This window comes from Aulonocara stuartgranti, assembly GCF_965226115.1.
Source record: "Aulonocara stuartgranti genome assembly, chromosome: 14".
NCBI classification, from domain to species: Eukaryota; Metazoa; Chordata; class Actinopteri; order Cichliformes; family Cichlidae; genus Aulonocara; species Aulonocara stuartgranti.
This window is the reverse complement of record NC_138950.1, coordinates 20,177,538-20,197,335: the sequence shown is the minus strand read 5'-3', so window position 1 is coordinate 20,197,335 and position 19,798 is coordinate 20,177,538. Positions and strand designations below refer to the sequence as shown.

At 41.1% G+C, this 19,798-nt stretch overlaps 1 protein-coding gene across 6 annotated transcripts; it reads right to left on the bottom strand.

Moving 5' to 3' along the window:
* Nucleotides 1-694: 694 nt before the first annotated feature.
* aifm4 (apoptosis inducing factor mitochondria associated 4) lies at nt 695-12,150 on the bottom strand. Of its 6 annotated transcripts, none has more exons than XM_082504176.1 (20): nt 11,859-12,150; nt 10,321-10,414; nt 8,048-8,156; nt 7,355-7,464; nt 7,163-7,272; nt 6,112-6,156; nt 5,945-6,026; nt 5,648-5,760; nt 5,454-5,540; nt 4,806-4,897; nt 4,573-4,703; nt 4,302-4,417; nt 4,141-4,212; nt 3,870-3,933; nt 3,599-3,675; nt 2,866-2,983; nt 2,672-2,770; nt 2,496-2,571; nt 2,300-2,404; nt 695-1,393 (listed from the first exon to the last, which is right to left on the bottom strand). In XM_082504176.1, the coding sequence occupies exons 3-20, from the start codon at nt 8,134-8,136 to the stop codon at nt 1,363-1,365; spliced, it is 1,617 nt and encodes a 538-aa protein (XP_082360302.1). In that variant the 5' UTR covers nt 8,137-8,156; nt 10,321-10,414; nt 11,859-12,150; the 3' UTR covers nt 695-1,362. The 6 variants fall into 6 exon arrangements, with proteins under 6 accessions (XP_082360302.1, XP_082360298.1, XP_082360301.1 ...); XM_082504172.1 differs by lacking the exon at nt 10,321-10,414 and adding an exon at nt 9,118-9,202; XM_082504175.1 differs by lacking the exon at nt 10,321-10,414 and adding an exon at nt 9,118-9,202 and having other exon boundaries at nt 8,048-8,137.
* Nucleotides 12,151-19,798: the final 7,648 nt, after the last annotated feature.

Below are 19,798 nucleotides of genomic sequence, written 5' to 3'. Positions count from 1 at the left end.
ACCAGGAGCTGATGAGTGGGTATCTGACTCTGATACAGCTGAAACAGATTCATTTTCCCCTTGAGTGGAACTCCTGGCTGCTGCATGTGTTGGGCCTTGAGGAATTTTTTTGCACTTTGCAATGTGCTGCTGCATTTTTGTGGCATTCTTCACTTACGTCTTATCACAATACTTACACATATATACAGATTTCCCTTGTACATTAGCTGGTGTAAAATGTCTCCACACATCAGATAGCGCACGTGGCATTTTTCTGTAAAATAAAACAAGAGCTTGTAAAAATGCTAATGCAGTGCAAGAGATCGTAATAATACAATTGCAATATGATAATAAACAGATATAAATAGTAAGGCTAGCTAAACAACTGGAATGATCTTCAAAACAAAACAACCAAATGAGGAAGCTAGCATCTTCTTTATGTTATACTAGCTATGGCTTATTTAGCATCTAACAGATGCTGGCATTTTATTTAGCATCTAACAGATGCTAGCATTTTATTTAGCATCTTATTAGATGCTAGCATTTTATTTAGCATCTTATCAGATGCTAGCATTTTATTTAGCATCTTATCAGATGCTAGCATTTTATTTAGCATCTTATCAGATTGCTATCTACCAGATTAATACATTTTATGTGATATTCACAATTTAAACATTTAATGAATATATTTTCCCATAATATCATCAAAACTTACCTCACTTGTTAAGTCCACAGGCTCAAATGTGTGCCTTTAATACTCTTTGTCCTTCAGGCTCAAAAGTGTGGTCCATGTGTACATGTGATGGAGGCATGCACAGTGCCAGTAGGTGGTCTCAATAGCCATGCAGCAAGCTTGTGCTCTGTACATGTGATTAAGGAATGGCATGGATATTCAAGTGTATTTGAATTGCATTTGTTTGTTTTTGTCAATATTATGCTAAAATATACTTTCCTCAACTATATTTAAGTTCCCTAAGAAGAGCCAACCTTCAATTTTGAAAATTCCCACTTTATTCCCATAAATTCCCGTTAATTCCCGTTTATTCCCATAGATTCCCGTTAATTCCCATGGAAAGATTCCATCTTTGAAAATTCTGGGAATTTTGCAACCCTATTCCTAAGACATCACACCTTTAGTAAAGCAACCAGAAAAACATAAAAATAAACTCATTAAAGAGATCAGTGTGCACAAAGAGAGAATTCAATAAAGCTTTGACTGCTACTATAGTAACATGGCTCTTTAATAAGAGCAGATAAGAGAGGCCGGCTGGTTTCCAGGCAGCCTGAGGCAGAAAGTGGATTAATTGATGTCATGTCAGACAGAAGGAGAGAAAACCAAAGCAAGAGATGACATCACTCATCGCTGAGAGGCGTAAATCCTGGTTATATCTGCAGCCAGCTCAGGTCTTCAGCTCTGAACAGAAGAGAAGAGGAGAAAACAAAAATTAAACACTGAGCAGCTTTCACGTTATAAGCTAGTGGCTTGGTTTATTATTTTTTAAAACATGAACTAAGGTTGGTTTCGGTAGCATACAGTAGTGGTTAAAACTGCTATAAATAATAGTTGTCATCAAATTTTACTTTAAGTATTTTTCATGTTTTAGATTGCAGGTTGTTTTAGCATAAACACTCCAATAATACACTTCTCACTTCCTGCATAACACCATGTGGCAGACAGATGCCATAAGCAGCTAACCTATAAATCATACTGAAGAATTTAGCATCTGAAGGACCAGATGTTCCTCTGAGAATTTAGTGGAAAGCAAACAGAGGCACCAGTGGATTTCAACATGACAGACAATGTCATCCCGTATGTCCTGCATAGGGTTTGTCTTTAGTCTGTAAAGAAGAGGATATAACTTCCAAGGCTAAAAAGTGACGCCAATGCAGAAGCTGCAGTTTTTCTAGTGACCAGCAGGGGGCAATGCATATGGCTTCTGATCATACAGAAGTCAATGTCACTCCCATCAGTTAGATGGGAGATTAGATGTTCGAACATTTAATTTTAAAGGTAACTGGAAAGCAGCATGGTTCAATTCAATTTTATTTATATGGTGCCAAATCACAGCATATATATATATATATATATATATATCAATCACCTAAAGGTGCTTTTTTTGGTAAGACCCTACAATCATACAGAGAAAACCCCAACAGTCAGACAACTCCCGACAAGCAAGCACTTGGTAACTGTGGGAAGGAAAAACTCCCTTTTAACAGGAAGAAACCAACAACAAATGTAACTGCTATTACAGTTGAGGAACTAAACATTTTTGTATATTTTACAGTCTAACTTGTATAAATGCAGGACAGCACTCACTGAGCCTGTGCTTTTGTTAAGATTTGGCCTCTAGCCATCAGCTCTGCGATGCAAGCCACGGCAGGATCGAACATCAGGCTGGCCGCTGCCACCACCACATCATCCCTGTTAAAAAAAAAAAAAAGGGTAACGTGAGAAACTTTACACACAGAGGACGAGCTTATGGTCAGCTGTTCGGGGCTAACTCTGCACTCACTTTATGTAGAAAGCCAGAAATTTCCTTTCTTCCATTTTGCCTTTGAATATAATTTCTGTGTATCCTTCCCCATAGCCTAGAAAGAGGAAATGAGAGGAGGAACAAAGATTTAACACCGCCTCATCTTAAAAAAAAAATTACATTTTAAAGGTGACATTTAGAAGTCAACACTCCACCGGCGTATCGGATACTCTTCCCAAGCAAAACAGTCCAGAAGAAAGGAACAGACTCGATTTTTGTGGATTTCTTCAGCATGTTCAGAGCTGCTACTCTTCCTGGTACAAAAGACAATGATAAGGTTTAACTCGGCATTAAATCACCCATTATAAGTTTTCAACTGAATGAAAAACACAGTCCTTTAGCCTCTCACCGTGAGCGTGTGACATTTGCCAGTGACCAATGCTGACCCTCTGGTCGCCTCGAATGGTCAGAGGGAAAGAGGTAACATCTCCAGCGGCAAAAATATCTGGTACGTTCGTCCTCATGAACTGTTAGAATAGATGAATAAAGGCTACAGCAAGAACCTCAACATAAGACGTGTAAAATACATACATGCAGCTATTCCCTCCATTCATCAGGGCACACAGTTAGGGCTATATTTTTTTTTAGTTTTTGCCTCTGTATGTTTTCAGGCAACGTCTAATCTGGCCTTCCATGTCCTTGAGTGAAATCAGTAGTTTGCACCTTGATGTAAACTCTCTCCATTTACATTCATGACGCTGTCTCTTGATTGTAGACTTTGAAAATAACACTTTCGCCTCCTTGAGAGTGTTTATAACTCTGTTAGATGCTGTGAAGCTGTTTTATTTATTTATTTTAAACTGAGGAAACATTACTATGGTCATGAACCAGACTGTTGATTTGACAGGTTTATTTTGGTTAGCGGTCATCAGATGTGCAGATAATGTAAGAAAGAGACCTTTTTGAAGCAAAAGTTTTAATTTTAACGTAGGAAAAGCAAAAGTGTACTCATATTGACGATGCTGGCTCACCATCAAAGCTTACGGTAACAGTTAAAGAAACGTAGACACCTCTGGGTGCCATGCTTTATGCTTTAGTTATATCAGCATAAGTTCGGCTGTGCCCTCTACAGGCTGCGTTACCTTGTCAACAATCACAGCTTTCCTTGAATCCACTTCCACCTCGCTTCCTGCCAATAAGTCTGAATTGGGGATTACACCTGAAAAACATATAATTGACTCTGATATTGGTGGAACTACACAGGAAGTTTCTGTCTGACTTTGTTTAAAACAGTCATCACTCATAAAGCAATGTTAGCAAACACCACACATCCAAACGTCTCCACACTCAAACACTCCCAAACTTGATTTGCATTTCAGGCAGACCTAAACACTGAAGTAGAAAAATAACTACCAATGCCAGCAATCACAACATCAGCCTCCAGGACTACACCACTCTTCAACACCACCTGCTTCACCTGAAAATCCCCCCCCCCCAAAAAAAACATCAGTTATGGCTGTTTAAGCAGAATATATTAGACTTCAGAGATAATGGGTTATTTTACAAGCGATACCATGAGGGTTGATGTTTGATCTTTGTTACTAATGCTGCGGGTGACATGTATTCCTGTTCTACAATCATTAACCAAACCGTCCGTCATGAAAATAATGGCAGGCAGAGATACCTTCCCATTCTCTCCTCTGATCTCGGTGACTCGATCGTTCATGTGGAACTTCACATTTTTTTCTTCCAACATCTGAAAGTGAAAAACTGTGTTTTAATTATGTTAATTAAAAAAAATCCAAAAGAGTAGCACTGAAAACTGTTGTCATCATAGTCGCGCACTTGCATACTCAGCTGGCCGATCTCTGACCCCAGAGTGCGCTCAAACGGGTATTGAGTAGTGCCAACCATAGCCACACTGGCAGCTTTGTCTGAAAAGTAGGACGCCACCTCCATACCTAATATGCAAATGAAAACACATCAGCGACGTGCACATTTGTGTGCCATAGCTGTCAGCTATCTATGAGCAAAGAGCGTCACGTCAACCCCGATGGGCAAAAAGATGAAAGATGTCTCATTCTTTAACATAAAAAAAGAAACCTTATTTAATAACCTATGAAAGACGCTCCGGTAACAACTACTTTCTGGCCAAGGCTGGAGCTGTAAATGTCTTTGGCGTCTTCGTAACTCTGCAGTAACTTTACTCCTTCCAGGTCTGAACCAGGACAGGTGAGCGGCCGTGCCCTGTGAACAAAAAAAATAAAATTTTAAAAAGGGACCACAACTTGTGACATGTTGTGACACATACAATGTACGTTTGCTTTTGCTCATTAAAGACGGTCTCACCTGCAGCCTGTTGCGATGAGGAGCTGGTCGTAACGCTGCAGAGTGCCATCACTCATTTTCACTTCCTTCTTGGCTGGATTTACTGACACCACCTGCAAAGCAACGCACAAACCTTACACATACACAAAAACATACCCCTGTAGTCAAGTCACTTCGCTGGCTCCCAGCTCAAAACACAATTACATTTAAAATCCTGCTCAAGTAGAAAAGTGCTATACAAGAACTTGTCCATTTACCATTTTACCATCTCCAGAATTAGATCCAAGCGTGCTGAGGGTACTTTCAGTTACTGACCCGAGGTCAGTTCCAGCTGTGTCTACATTCAGAAAGAGACTTAAAAACCTTTCTTCTCTCACAGGCCAAGAAACTGGACTAAGTGTGTGTGGGTGTGCATGTGTATGTTCTCTTGTATTTTAGTTTTATTTTGCTGTTTTTATTGTAAACCTACACAGGCATTTATGTTTTTATCTTCTGTGCTAAGCACGTTGAGTCTGAGCATAATTAAATATACTAAATAAATAAAACTGCTATTAATACTACACCGATTACCAAACAGCAGACCCTCTTAAGGCCCGCAGATCTTACTATTCCCCAAGAGAAGATTGATTTCCAAAACTTGGCGAGAGTGCATCAAAAATATATTCTAACCTCTTTCTTTGTCCACATCTCCATCCCGTATCGTTGATAAAAGTCATCTGGCCGGAGAAGGATGCTGCTGCTCTCCACATTCAGAGCCTGAAAGAAGGAATGCCACTCACTAAAACCACTCAGAGAGAAAAACACAAATCAAAAGACAGAAATACAAACACATGGGGCATCTACCCCCTTATCCTGGTGCTTACCTTGCTCAGTTTGGGTTTATCAAATGGAGGCACGGAGTCTTTAGTTATGATGATGATGCGACCCTGGTAGCAATTTTGCCGAAGCGTCTCAGCACAGACCAGAGAGGCGGGGCCTGAAATTACAGTTTCTATGTTCAGGACTGTGATTTTTTTTTTTTTTTTATACCTCCTAGTCTCTGTCTTCACTTTTGCCTGAATACTTTAAATAGTACAAAAAGCTGCCATGCCTTAAACCTGCCTGTCGGTTAAAACGGACTGATGAATATTTCCATCTCATATTCATTACAAAGTTCTCACCTCCTCCTATGAGCAGAATAGTATGTTTGACGTCCGGCACCACACTGCACATCTCTTTTACCCGTTTGGTTACGGTCAGAGACTGAGACAAACACACAGTGCATTGTAACACAACATAAAAGTGCACTTTGGTTCATTTTAATCGTCTTATACCTGATCTGCCTTACTTTTTTGTTGATTGAAACGTACACCTTGCCGTCTTCAACTTTGACCTGTTAAATGAAACCACATTTATGATTGTTGCCTGACTGTAGGTGAACAGAATAGTTTCCCTGAAAACATTTTTAATAGGCAGAAAGTTTGCTGAACCATAATGAGATAGGATAACAGAACCAGACGTGTATAGGTTTAGAAAGAAAAGCCCTTTTCATACATTATTTTTGCCTTTTTTTGATCAAACGTTCCCTGTTTGAGAAGCTCAGATGCAAAAAAAACCACAGCCTATCTCCTAAATGTTTTTCATAAGCTCAAATATAAATATAAATATTGTTAAAATGATCTGAGCCCTTAATTAATTTAAACTCCTTTAATATATCTTTATTCTTTATACAATTACATTAAACTGGAACCAGAACTTCAACGGTATATTAGTCAAATCGTCTCATGAGCGATCACAATACACACGTTACTGCCTGTAAAAGTAACATGTATGACCTTGAACTTGAACACAATCTGAATGAAGACGCATTAGGTGATTACAGTGATCCAATTTTTGACCAAAACTGTAGGTGTAGTGATTCTGGTGAAGCGAGATGGGACAGATGAATGAGGGATACCTCACCATGGCATAAGCTGATCGACTCTTTGGGCAGGTGAGCTACAAAATGAATCCATCAATTTGTGAGAAAATGTAATAAACAATGGAGAAAATGACCCAAATGCAGGAAGCCACAGAATCAGAGGTCAAATCCAAAAATCCAGCTGTTGAATTGAGGTAGGTGTAAACAAAAAGTGAGGGATGAAACAAACAATACCACTCGCAAACTTCTTTAAAGCCTTTGACCAAGAATATCTGACAACATGGCAGTGTTAGGCAGGAGGTGTTTGTATATATACACTGCAGAGACGACTTGAATACAGGTGTGGCAGAAGGAGGGCTTTAAAGAGGAAAAAAAAAAGCCAACAGAAAATATTTCACAATACAGGAAGTGACTGAGCAGAAAACCAGAATCATGACAAAGAAAACCCTGGATGAACTTGTGATAAGTGCCATTTCACCTTGTAGCAGGGCAGACTGTCGAGACCTGGATAATCCTCAATATCTCCATTCCTGACATTGAAGCACGCACCATGAAAAGGACATCTCACTCTGTCACCAACCAGCGTCCCTGAATTAACACAGAGCATGCAACTTAGAAAGTGAAAGAAAGCGAGAAAGATAAATAGCCGAGACGTAACTTAAGTCCTTACCCTTGATCAGAGGTGCACCGTAATGAGAGCACCTGCCTCCAACAGCGCTGTACTGACCCTCGCTGCGGACTAGCAGCACCTTCTGATCCCCCACAGTTACTTCTTTCATTCTGCGTGAACACAAAAGGAGCAAAAGAAGAAATCATTATAAAAACCTTTGTTTTTTACCATTTTCCTCTTTTATTTTGATGTTGTATCTAACGTCCCTCTGTTTTTTTTAAACTCCCTGTCTTTGTGCTCTTTCCCAACAGCTTGTAAATATCACATATCGCTAATTAATTTGCTAAGTAATGGATCACACAATTACTGTGCCACCCGAAGGTTGATCTGCACATCTTTTAAGATTAGCAGCAAAGGCCTGGCTTCAGGGCTTTCTACCAAAGAGCTTTCTTATCCTTTAAACTATTTCCTTTACTTCGGCCACTTGGTTTGGTTTAGGAAAATATAACATCTTGGGTTCAAATATATCCTTTCAATTCACCGTTTCGTTAAGAAACGTTGGAATAAGATACCATGCTTCCCTGGGTGACAGATCAGGTCTTTGCTCCCGGTGTTTGTTTTTCTTAGATTTTTCGCTGCGTCGTATATGACCGTTGCTTCTCTGATCCCTCTGCACTGATTTTGAACTTTTGACCTGGTTTCCTGTTTGCAAAGGTATCACAAGCAGATGTGGTGAATTGCATTGTGACTTACTGTCCATCTTTGAGATCAGCCTCCTGACACACCAGTTCCGTCACCTCCTCCTGGGTCTCCGTTTGACCGGTTTCTTGGCACTGATTCATCCTGCAATACGTTAACCACCCTAAGTAAACATGTTTGCTGTTAGAATGACTGGGTGGGCCCGCAGACTGCCAAGATTTATGATAATGCGTGTCTAGACCAAAGTCAGCTACAAACCAGCTTAGTAGAAAACAGACAACATGCAGGATATGGCCAGAATAACCACACATGAATGGATTTAGCTGCTGTGAAACATTTTCATTGCAAATACTTCTACATTTCAACTGAAACGCTTCTTGGTAATTAAATATTAAACATTAATCACAGCTCACCTATGTTTCTAATTAACAGAAGGTAAGAGAGCAAATGCAGAAAAAAAAATATGTTGGGTACAGAAAACACTTTCTGCCTCGTTCTGCAGAATCGATGAAGATCATATACAGACTGAGCTGTACAGCAGCCTATTAGTATAACAAGGGTTCAAATGAAGTAAACAAGCATCATTATTTATATATAAGAAGGCCAAAACCTTAGGCTAACACTAAGACCAATAAATGGTAAATGGTAAATGGCCTGTATTTATATAGCGCTTTACTAGTCCCTAAGGACCCCAAAGCGCTTTACATATCCAGTCATCCACCCATTCACACACACATTCACACACACAATAGGTCAATGATGTCAAACTAATTTTACATCATGGCCCACATCTTAACCTTTTCTTTACATGCTCTCTTTAACCTTATTACCCTTCATGCTACAGACAAAATTCAAACCATTTCAGAAAAAAGACGAGCTTTACGGGGACATTCGGTGTGTCATTGTAACACAAGACAGTCGCAAGGCACTGCTGCCTGATCAGCACATGGTGAAATCAGCGCTGCATAGATTTTACCATGTGCACTTCACATTATAGTAACTCCTCAGTGATTTTTTTTTTTTAGTTTTACAGCCAAAATGACTGAAGTAGTCTATCAGCCTGTATAAATCAGAATTAAGGGTTTATCGCCCTTTTTTTTTTTAGTGTAACAAAGTTTAACTACCTGTTTAATTCCTGAAATAAATTGAGGAAAAGAAGTGCAATTCCAACAGTACATCTCAGGTTTTCTACATGACAATGAAATCCTGCTGTAGAGAGAGAGAAAAAAACAGGAATTTTGCTGTCATTTAATTGTTTAACTAGCACTTATTAACTTATTATTTGTCATTATAATTATTATTAGTATTATTTTTATTAATGGCGCCATAATGAACAGCCAAGGGGGAACAGTCTTTATCAGCAGGAAAAGCTGTAAAACTTATACAAAAAAAACTTTTGTATACGATTTGTTGATAATCTGTTAAACATAAATCATTGTCAAGACACAATGAGATCAAAAATTCAGAAGCTGCAATCAGTTGTTGCCTGTTGTGACTTTTATACATCTTTATTTATCCAGGTAAACAGTCTCAAGAGAGACTTGGACAAGCTGGCGGCAAAACATAAAAGTTCTGTAGAGATATTTTAAGAAATAAAATGGACTGGGCTGATAACAATGTCAAACACGGAGTGGGGACAATAAAGCAGAGTCATAATGATGCTTGCAAAAACTGGCCACCTCTTTATTTCATATATCACAATACCTGTTTAGCTGTATAAACAATATTTAAACAACGAAAAAACAAAACAAATAACAAACATGTAAATAGCAAAAATCACTTTTTGGTAGTGATGGCCCGCTTGAAGCTGACGCTCCGGAGCGTGTGTCGAAAAAAACAACACACTGGTTCAGAAGCACTGTGTCGAGGCTTGCTTCGTTTGGCAAAAGTCACGTGACCAGTGACGTCCGAAGCTTCATTACGCACGTAACTGCTTCGGTACCTGATTCAAACGGATATAAGGAAGTGAATCATCCACGGGATTCGTGGAGTGTGTTGATGGTGACAGAGAGCGAAGAGGTGATCATTCCACTGACAGATATGGAGCCAGCGAGGAAGAGAGGACATTCTGGCGTGTGGGAATATTTTGAGTTGATTTTGCTCAATTCATTTTATCTGCCGAAGTGAAAAACTTGAAATGTCCAAAATCATGTTTTCATAATGTAAATATCATTACAGCATATGACTTTAGGAACACTTCCATGTGAATTAAAGCTAATGAAGACTACAAAAATGTATTTGACACTATACGTACATTACATTGCTACAGTTTAGAAAATCATTTTGTTTATTGTTTTTAGGTGATAGTCTGCAGGACCCAGGGATACCTGCATATCTACCAACTTACAGTGTAGTTCCTGCACTCCACAGCCTCTTCTGTTCCATGCAAGTGGATTTTCTCCAGGGCAGGAGAAACTATTTCTAAGAAAAGAAACAGACTCAGCCAGCGCACAGTAACACTAATCCTCTTTTTAAATGTAAATAACAAAAGGGCTACCTTACATTGATCATGTTTTTACTTTGCAAGTTCTTGATTAGGGGTGGGTTTTGATTATCGCCTTTCTGATTACAATCCATGCTAAATTGAATAAAGTGATATTGATTCATTAAAATCCCGTGTCGATTTGTAAATTAACGTTATTATGCCTGAAACGCCAGCATCTCAGGTTAAACCTCACAACATGTCGTCAAACACCATACAGCTAAAACAGTAACTGGGAGCAGGTTTACGGATTCTGCATACAAACGTGAACACAGAGCGCGGACCCGACGCGTCAGAGTCAGATTTTGGTGCGTCGTCGGGTCCGCGCTGTGTTTGCCTCTTTTTTTTCCCGCTGGCTTCTGCAGCTGCAGGTTTCATAACTCTCTGTTTACATCTCTAATTAAGTCTCACATGTGTCAGCTTTCTTTTAATAGATACGAAATTATGGATATATACTGTTAAATGATCAGAATTGTAATATTTCTGACTGAGGCAAAACTTTCCAGATTCCAATCAAATTGAATCGGATCCTGTATCGAATCAAAAATGATTCTACAAATCAGTGACGATGCAGCCGTACTCAGCTCCCTAAGCATTTTCCCTTTCCAGTTCACAATCAATCCCACCCCTAGGTCAAAAATATGTATAGGACAATTGGCCTCATCTAATATTTTGTATGAACCTGTCCAGCTGTCCAGTGATTAAACGACAAGTAGATGGAGGCAGGACTTCACAGCAGGGGCATACTCCATAATGTGCTGTGCATTCTCATATGTATATTATATATATTGCTCACTTATTGTATTTACCAACATCAAGGAGTTATGAGCAAAGAAAGGCCACACCATAGTGCATGTTTAAATAGGGAAAGTTTATTGATCAAAATGTATTACGCAGATACGCATTACATTTTTTTCAGCCCCCCAATCGAGAAAACAAAACCAATTACATGTTCAAAGCAACGGAACGGTGGCCCAATATCAGAGAGAACTCCACTCTTGAGTGAGCAGTGATAATTGAGCAGTCCGTTTTATTTTGCAGATTCAAGCTGCTCTTCAAAATTTTCACCACCAGATGTCACCGGAGAGGACTGTGTTGAAAAGCTTCGAGTAATGAACCGTTTTTCAATACAAGCTTCAGTGCTTCGGAAAGCTTCATTTGGCCATCACTACTTTTTGGTATGACATCGGAGTCTTTGCCGTTAGATTTTGGCCCCCGTGCCCTATGTTTGACACCCCCGCTATAGACTGTGATTTACATCTAGCTTACAGCGATATCGAAATCTCCGCGTGCAGAAACTACGCATTATTTCCACGTATACAATAAAAATACAGCTAGCTGGTTTAAAGAGACAAACAGCGAGCCCCGTGAGGCTGCACTCACTTGTTTCCTTGCAGCTGAGCAGCACGGAGGAGAATGCCAGACTGTCAGATAAACACCCCCCGCGTGACAGCCAGCCGGTCCCGCGAGCTCCTCCCTCAGCCAACCGTAACCGAGGAGGAACAATAAAGGGATTGACAATGGGCTGCACAGCACGTATAGCGTATACAGTCCGTATACGGGAGGAACAGACCGTACAGTTACGCCATGAAAAAAAAAGATTAGCGCTGACTAACGAAGGATCAGTACGAACACCTGTGTACCAGAGGATAGATACCTGCAGAACCGCTTTTGCAGGTTTTACTCGGTAGAATAGCAAGGAGCAGGGGCGTTACTGGGCTGTCGTCAGTGGGGTGGCACACCAGGGTGGGGGGAGGGAGGGCATTTAATCATAAATGATCTGCAGCATGCTGTGACAATGACAATAAAGATTCTGATTCTGTGCATGGTTTTCAGGCTTGTGTACAGCCATGTGCCCTATTATTAGCTACATGGAAAGAGGCAAAGCATAAAGGTTTGAAAATTAGTTTCTATTCCTTAAACGTAAAAGTCATAACCCAGTTTTAGTTCAATCACAGCTGTCATGTGGTGAGAGTTGATGATGATGAGGCCAAACAGACTGCAACTCAAGAAAACACCAGCGATAAGAAAAACACTGCAAAGGCACAAAACACAATGGAAATAGGAAAAAACAAAACACAAATAGGAAAAACGAAAACAGAAATAGGAAAGAACAGATTCCCAAAAGCACAAGGGAAGTGTTCCTGGGGAGACAATAACCCGACAGACCATTTGCAGGAACCAAAATATGCTAAGAATTGCGCTGGGTGACACTTAAAAGAAGTGGAGGATCTATCGGTTTTGTGAGGAAAGAAAAGATGAGAGGTAAGTCTGTTAGCCTAACTATTAGCCTAAAACGCCGGCATCTAATAACCAACTCGCAAAATAAAACAAAATAAAAACAAAACAACAAACACGAAAACACCAGACATTATAATACAGACTTATAATTTGCACCGATGTTTTTTCTATAAATTCTATATGCGAAAAGTGAGCGCGAGAGTCCTCTGTGCGCCTGCTTGCTGCTGAAGTAAACTTTATTGTCATCTCCGCTACATACAGTCCAGTATATAGAGAGACGACACGACGAGGCTCCAGTTACAGCAGTGCAAGTAAACAAACAATAAATATAAGAAGAGTAAGAAAATAAATATACACTTTAGGACTCGGGGTAAAGGGATCAATAACAATTTAAAATTTATAATTTACAGTTTGATGATTTAAAGTCTCACACACAACCCGTCGAAACGGGAGGGAGGCCGGCTGCTTCCAAATAGAGCACATTTCATTCATAATGTTTGAAATCCAAGCCTATTATGTATTCATGATTTGAATCCTGGGTTGTGCGAAATCCCAGAAATACACCTTAAACAAAGTGAATCTGTGAACTAAGGTGTAGGTCTATTAGGTTATGTTGTGGCAATCCTCGATATGGGGGATCTTCATACTGGAGTGCAAAATTAAAACCAATGGAAGGTGGACAAGAAAAGTTCAAAGCCATCAGGTGCTTAGTTTTAGAAAAAAATAGAAAAGAAGAGGAGGAGAAACGAGCAAAAGATACAGGTAAGCAGATGTGTCGTTGGATAATGGCAGGTCATGTAACCTGAAACAATCAGAATCAGAATACTTTATTAATCCCTAAGGAAATAATGTGGATTACAGTTGCTCCAAAAAGAAATGGTAAAAATAGTAACAGTAACAGACAAAACTCCAAACAATACATTATGTTACAGATTTTAATATTAATTAGTTCCGACAACAGTTTTATGTTAATGTACAATCCTTAATATGTTTTATGTATGCGCGCGTGTGTGTGTGCGCGCCAAACCGCCACTGGTCATCAGTATTATATGGCTGTATCCCAATTCAGGGTCTGCAGCCTTAAAGTACGCAGCCTTAACGGTCCACAAGGGCCGCGTACTCAAAGAAAGCTAAGGCCAGAAGTTTGAGGCTTGTGAAATGGGACAGTCTGGCCTCCATCATGCTGCCCAGGTTGCCTAGCAACCATGACACCAACCGCTGGAAATGTTTCATACAGCTTCGTATGACAGAAATGAAGGAGAAATCTTTCGTTCATTTGTTTGTTTTCATATGAGCTTTGATTTGGTAAGTATCTGAGGCTGAGACCACAGGACTGTAAAACATGATTGTTGGGCTTAATTTCTGTACTGAACAGTCTTTCTAAGATTAGCTATAAATAACAATGAGCTAAAATATAGTTTATGTTAGTTTGGTAAAAAAAAAAAAAAAATGTTATCAGAACTTTTTTGAGATTCTGGGTGTCCACACCACTGGGAGTTTACTGCTTTTTTATTATAACACCTGTACACATTTTCCTAAATATTGCCACTGACTTACTCCCTCCATATAATAATAATTAAAAAGATTAAGACCAATAAAAACTAAAATAATACCAAACAGTTTCAAACTATTAAAAACAAAAGTGAAATAAGAGAATCGCATCTGGAAACTAACTGAAACTGAATTTAAAGCAAAAAAATAAATCAAACAAAATGAAAAAGTGTGCGTACTTGCCCGTGAAGTTTTCCTCACAGGTGTACAGGCGTGTGAGAGGAGGAGGACACTAGCGTTGAATTTGTCCAAACCTATCACCTCACCTCTCGCACATACAATGGGTTGCTTTTGTCTTTGCAAACAATAAGCAGTGCTAGGAGTGTCGGGTTTCAGGGTCATCATGACAATGACAGTTACAAGTAGGTTTTTGCTAAATCACCATTGCTGAAGTCTCTGTCCTACCCTTTTTGACCACTTTATAAGGAACATATAGGGTTTTTTTTCTCCATGGTAGGACTCACAGTCAGAACAGATAGATGCTTTTACAACAACAGTGGTTAAGAACACACTTGTTGTGGATAATCAGCTTCGTTTAGAGGTCAAATGATACTTCAGGCGTGTCATTATTAACAGAAAACGAGAGAAGAGAGGGAGGCAAAGAATTGCTCCCTGAGTCTTGGACCCTTGGTTTTTAGTTTTCTGTTCAATGTTTTAGGGGGTTTTGAGGAATTTATGTTAATGCTCTGTAATATTTTATGATTAGAATAAGAAAGGAGAAATGAATGTATCAGAGGAGCAGTTCAGGTGGAGTGAATTTGGAAACAAAGTTAAGAGAGATGAGGCTGGATGGTTTGAATGGATGAACACAAAGCTCTTAGCACATTAAAATGATCACAAAGGATGGTGTGGATATGGTGGGATGGAGCCATACAACCCCTAAAGGAAGCTGCCAAAGGAAGAAGAGTTCATTAACAACAATACACAAGGTTATCAGAGCTCAAGAAACAATCATTCAAATGTCATTAGCCTTGCTGTGAAAAAATACAGTTAAAACATGAGACTGAAATCTGCTCATGTTCTCTTCTTATCTTTTGCTAGTGTGTCTTATCTTTTTAATTGTCTGTTTGTCAAAATCATTGAATATGTACACTGGACAATCATTCCACTCTAGAAAGAGAACAGTTCAAACATATCATTAAAAGCCCTCAAATGACCATTCCCATCACCAAATTACCAATCATGAGGCAATGTGACCTTCAATAATGTAGTACCATATCATAGCGTGCGTGATAGTGAAACCCCTGAAAACTGTTACCTATAACCCATACTCATGGATTTATGTGAATCATTCTTTTATTGGATCATGATGCTGCTTGACATAAGTATGGGTTGTTTCTCACCTCGGTCCAATAGAAAGAATGAATATTCCTGTGCAGACTGTTGAATAAATGCATGAAAACCTTAAAGCTTCTCACCCACAGTGTGCTTTGAGGCAGCAGCCAAGAAAGCTTTAGTCCGCGTCTGTGAATACCCATGTGTGCATACCTGTGTGGATCAGCATGCTTGCATTCCAAAGGTTTCTCCATGTAATGATCTGCTAGGGAGTGTGGGGGGGCCACAGCCCCGTCCTCCAGGGTGTGAAGTGGGTATGGAGGAGATCAAAACTCCAGACATCCAGAGGCCCCCAGAACACAAGAGACCATGGAAGACCAACAGAGGGGCAGCCGCGCCACTGTTCCAGTAAGAGCTGAGGAGAGTCCCAGATGAGGGCTCGCCCAGCAGCCGCGGAGCAGAAGTCAGGGGGAGTTGCAGTGACGCGCCCGTGAGCTCCGCCGGCCCCCAGCTGTGCCTGAGTGACCGAGCCCCAGGCCGAGAGGCCGGGGGCACCCCACCTCCAAAGGGGCCCGAGCGAGCCCCAGGCCCCAGGCCCCGACAAGCGGCCGCCAAGGAGTGAGCCGGTGTGTACCCGGACGCCCACCCCCAGATACAAAGAACCACCAACACACCGACACCTGAGGGAGTCCGCCACCGGCAGGGGAAGTGGTGGTGGGTGGAGATAGGCCTCCAAACCTTGGAGGGCCTGAGGTGTCCCCAGAGAGGTGGCGTCTGATACCCAACCTGACATATAGACACAGACATACAGGCACACACAGACACAAACATCCATTCCCACCCTCATGCTCTCATATGCACTCACTCCACACTCAACCAACGTGGAGACAGACATAAAGAGACGCTGTACACACAATCACACTCCCCAAGCGTACTCTACAAACCGGGTCTAGGTACCCTTGCCCCTGGAGGGGGGAATTGCACCCAGACCCAGGTGGTGTTACCCTTTTCCCTGCGGTGGGGAGAGGCAGACCACCCCGACTCCGCAGCAGCAGGGAGGCCCCACACCCCAGACCGCAGTCGGACGGCCAACTCCTCCTACTAGCCCTCCCGCTCCAGCAGGCCGCAGAGAATGGGGGTGGGAGAAGACTCCAAACCTCCCTCCACCCGCTCATTGTAGTGTTGATGCATATGTGTTCTAAGGTGCAATTAAAACCCAGGAGGGCATGGAGCTACCTGCCAAGGAGCAGCAGGTAAGCGCATAGTCCCTCCTGCTAGCCCTCAATGACTAAGTGTATTTAAAATTGAGAGGTGGGCAACGACGTCAGGGGTGAGGTATACACCCTGATGGTAATTTGGACTCCGTGATTGTGCCCACCCCCAAGATCCTATATGTATGTGTAATGAGAGTGTGAATAATGTGAATGTCTAAGTTGTGGGATAAAATTGAGGCAGAGGCAGCCAGAAGGGGACGGGGGGGGGGGGGGGGGGGGGGTAGCCTCCTCTGCACCCTGGTGACATACCCCTACTCCAAGGTCCTGCATGTGTGAGTGGTTGTGGAGGAGCGGGAAGAGGGAGGCAGCTGGAGATGGGGAGGGAAGGAAGGGAGGGGCAGGTAACCCCTCCCGCTGTCTATCTTGCGTGCTGCACAATATCGTTTATTATTTAGTAAATATTGATATCTATGACTAGCTAGTTTATTGTGATGGTGCTTTGTTTTCTCTATTATTATGTTGCTCTTTGTTGTTTGCTGTCTCCTCTGTTTGTTTTTTTTGTTTGTTTTTTTTTTTCTCCATACAGGTGATCCAGGAGTTCTTTTTTTTTTTCTCTCTCTCTTCCCCCCCCTTCTCACCGTCTCTTCTCCCCTTTGGTTTTCTTTCTTTCTCTCCCCCTCTTTCTCTCATTCATTCCCCCTGTCCTATTTATTAAAAAAAAAAAAAAAAAAAAAAAAAAAATGACAAAGGATGAACTGAAGCTCTGCCATCACGTAATGTCGCATACTGCTGTTTCTGATGTCATTTAAAAAAAAAAAAAAGCTTCTCACCCTCATCTTCTCAACATAACAGGCAATGCACAATCAGGATCCAAGGCGGTGACGCTTTGCCTCTGGATGCTTTTCTCTCTTATCTCTGTTGATTGTGAAATTTATAAAAGAAGCGTGGTTTATGCCTGATGATTCATGTGACTTCTAAACTAAACTAAGCTCGAAACTAACCGCTGTTGTTGTAAAGGCATCTTTCTCTCCTAACTTAGAGTCCTACTCTGTGGGAAATAAAACAACAAAAACGAAATGTTCCTGTGATGTAATCAGAAAAGGGTAGGACAGAGACGACAGCAATGATGATTTAGCAAAAAACAGACTCATTTATTTCCTAGCCCTCTGAAGCTGGACACTCTAATCGTGCCTGTTGTTTGCAAAGACAAAAGCAGCCTATCATATGTGTTCGAGGTGGGGTGACAGGTTTCGAGAAATTCAATGCTACTGTCCTCCTCTTCCACTTCCCACACGTCAGTACAACTGTGAGGGATAGTGGTGTGCGGATCGATACTGAAATATCGATTCTTCTGATGCCAGTAATTTATGTTCTAGAATCGATTCTCATATTAAAATATCGATATTTTAGTACTTTGGGGTAAATTTGTAGTTTTTCATTAACAGGAACACCGTGGAAAGAAACTATATCATTCGGATCATCTAAATTGGAAGGAACTACAATTAGATAATATGTACATAATACAGCGATCGTGGCTCAAGAGTTGGCAGTTCGTCTTGTAATCGGAAGGTTGCCGGTCAGATCCCCGGCTCGGACAGTCTCAGCCATTGTGGCCTTGGGCAAGACACTTTACCTGTTGCCTACTGGTGGTGGTCAGTGTCCGGCAACCTCGCCTCTGTCAGTGCGCCCCAGGGCAGCTGTGGCTACAATGTAGCTTGCCATCACCTATGTGTGAATGTGTGGATGACTGAATGTATTGTAAAGCACTTTGGGGTCCTTAGGGACTAAGTAAAGCGCTATACAAATAGAGGCCATTTACCATAATACAATTATATATTGTATTATGAAATACAATGAAACATTAAGTTTTTGTACATCGGGAAATTACACATCAAGGAGAAAGGGCAAGAGTTGTGCGTGTGCGTGTGTGTGTGTGTGTGTGTGTGTGTGTGTGTGTGTGTGTGTGTGTGTGTGTGTTGTAGAGTCTGACAACAGTGGGGAGGAAAGACCTGCGAAATCTCTCCATTCCACAGGCCGCAGCCTGACACTGAAGGAGCTGTTCAGTGCTGTCAGAGTCTCCTACATGGGGTGGGAGATGTTGTCCAACAAGGATGACAGCTCAGCCACCGTTCTCCTTTCACCCACCACCTCCACTGGGACCAGAGGGCATCCTAGAACAGAGCTGGCCCTCCAGCTGGCCCTTAGAATATGGAAGTGGGTATATTAATGCCCTGATCTGGGAATGGTATTTATATAACATTCACACACACACACACACACACACACACACACACACACACACACACTGTCAACTTGAATTTATGCAATAACTTTGGCTGCCCAAAGACACTTTGACACAAGGACTGGGGAGACAGAGATTGATTATCAATCAGAACCTTCTGATATTGGCCGTCCCACTTTTGAGCTACCCCATATGGAGGAGGTGGTAGAGCTCATTCACCTCTTATACAGCTGAGAAGCTTATTGAATCTTACTTTAACCCAAAGTGTATTGTTTTTTAATCTATGCTGCATTAGTCTTTGGTTGTTATACTGGAATAAAACACTCATCCTACAAATCATTTTGCTCTTCTTTGTAGCTCAGTACGCTTTATGGTTGTGTGCGTTTTTGCTTTTAGCCGCGTGATGTCGCTGTGTCATTAAAGATCACAGCAATCATTGTGTGCATGTTCAGGTCCGGACGTGAATGAAAGCGGCGCTCGTTTGGTCTCTACCACAGGGGAAAAAAACATGAGTGGGAAACAAAACATTAATTTGGCTTCCATGTAAATTCAGAAAAGAGTGGATCATACCACTATTATTTATTTTGCACTCATATATCATAAATATGTCAGAATCAAAGCACCACGCTTTCCCTTATATGATCTGTAGTCACATATACAAATAAACTACTACTCCCATGAATCCGCGGTGGTTTCTGAGCCAATGATTTGCGTTAGAGGCGGTGATGCTTTAAAGGCTGTTTGTAATTTACAACTTTGTTTATGGGAGGTTCGAGTGAATTCTGGAGGATTTGTTTGTT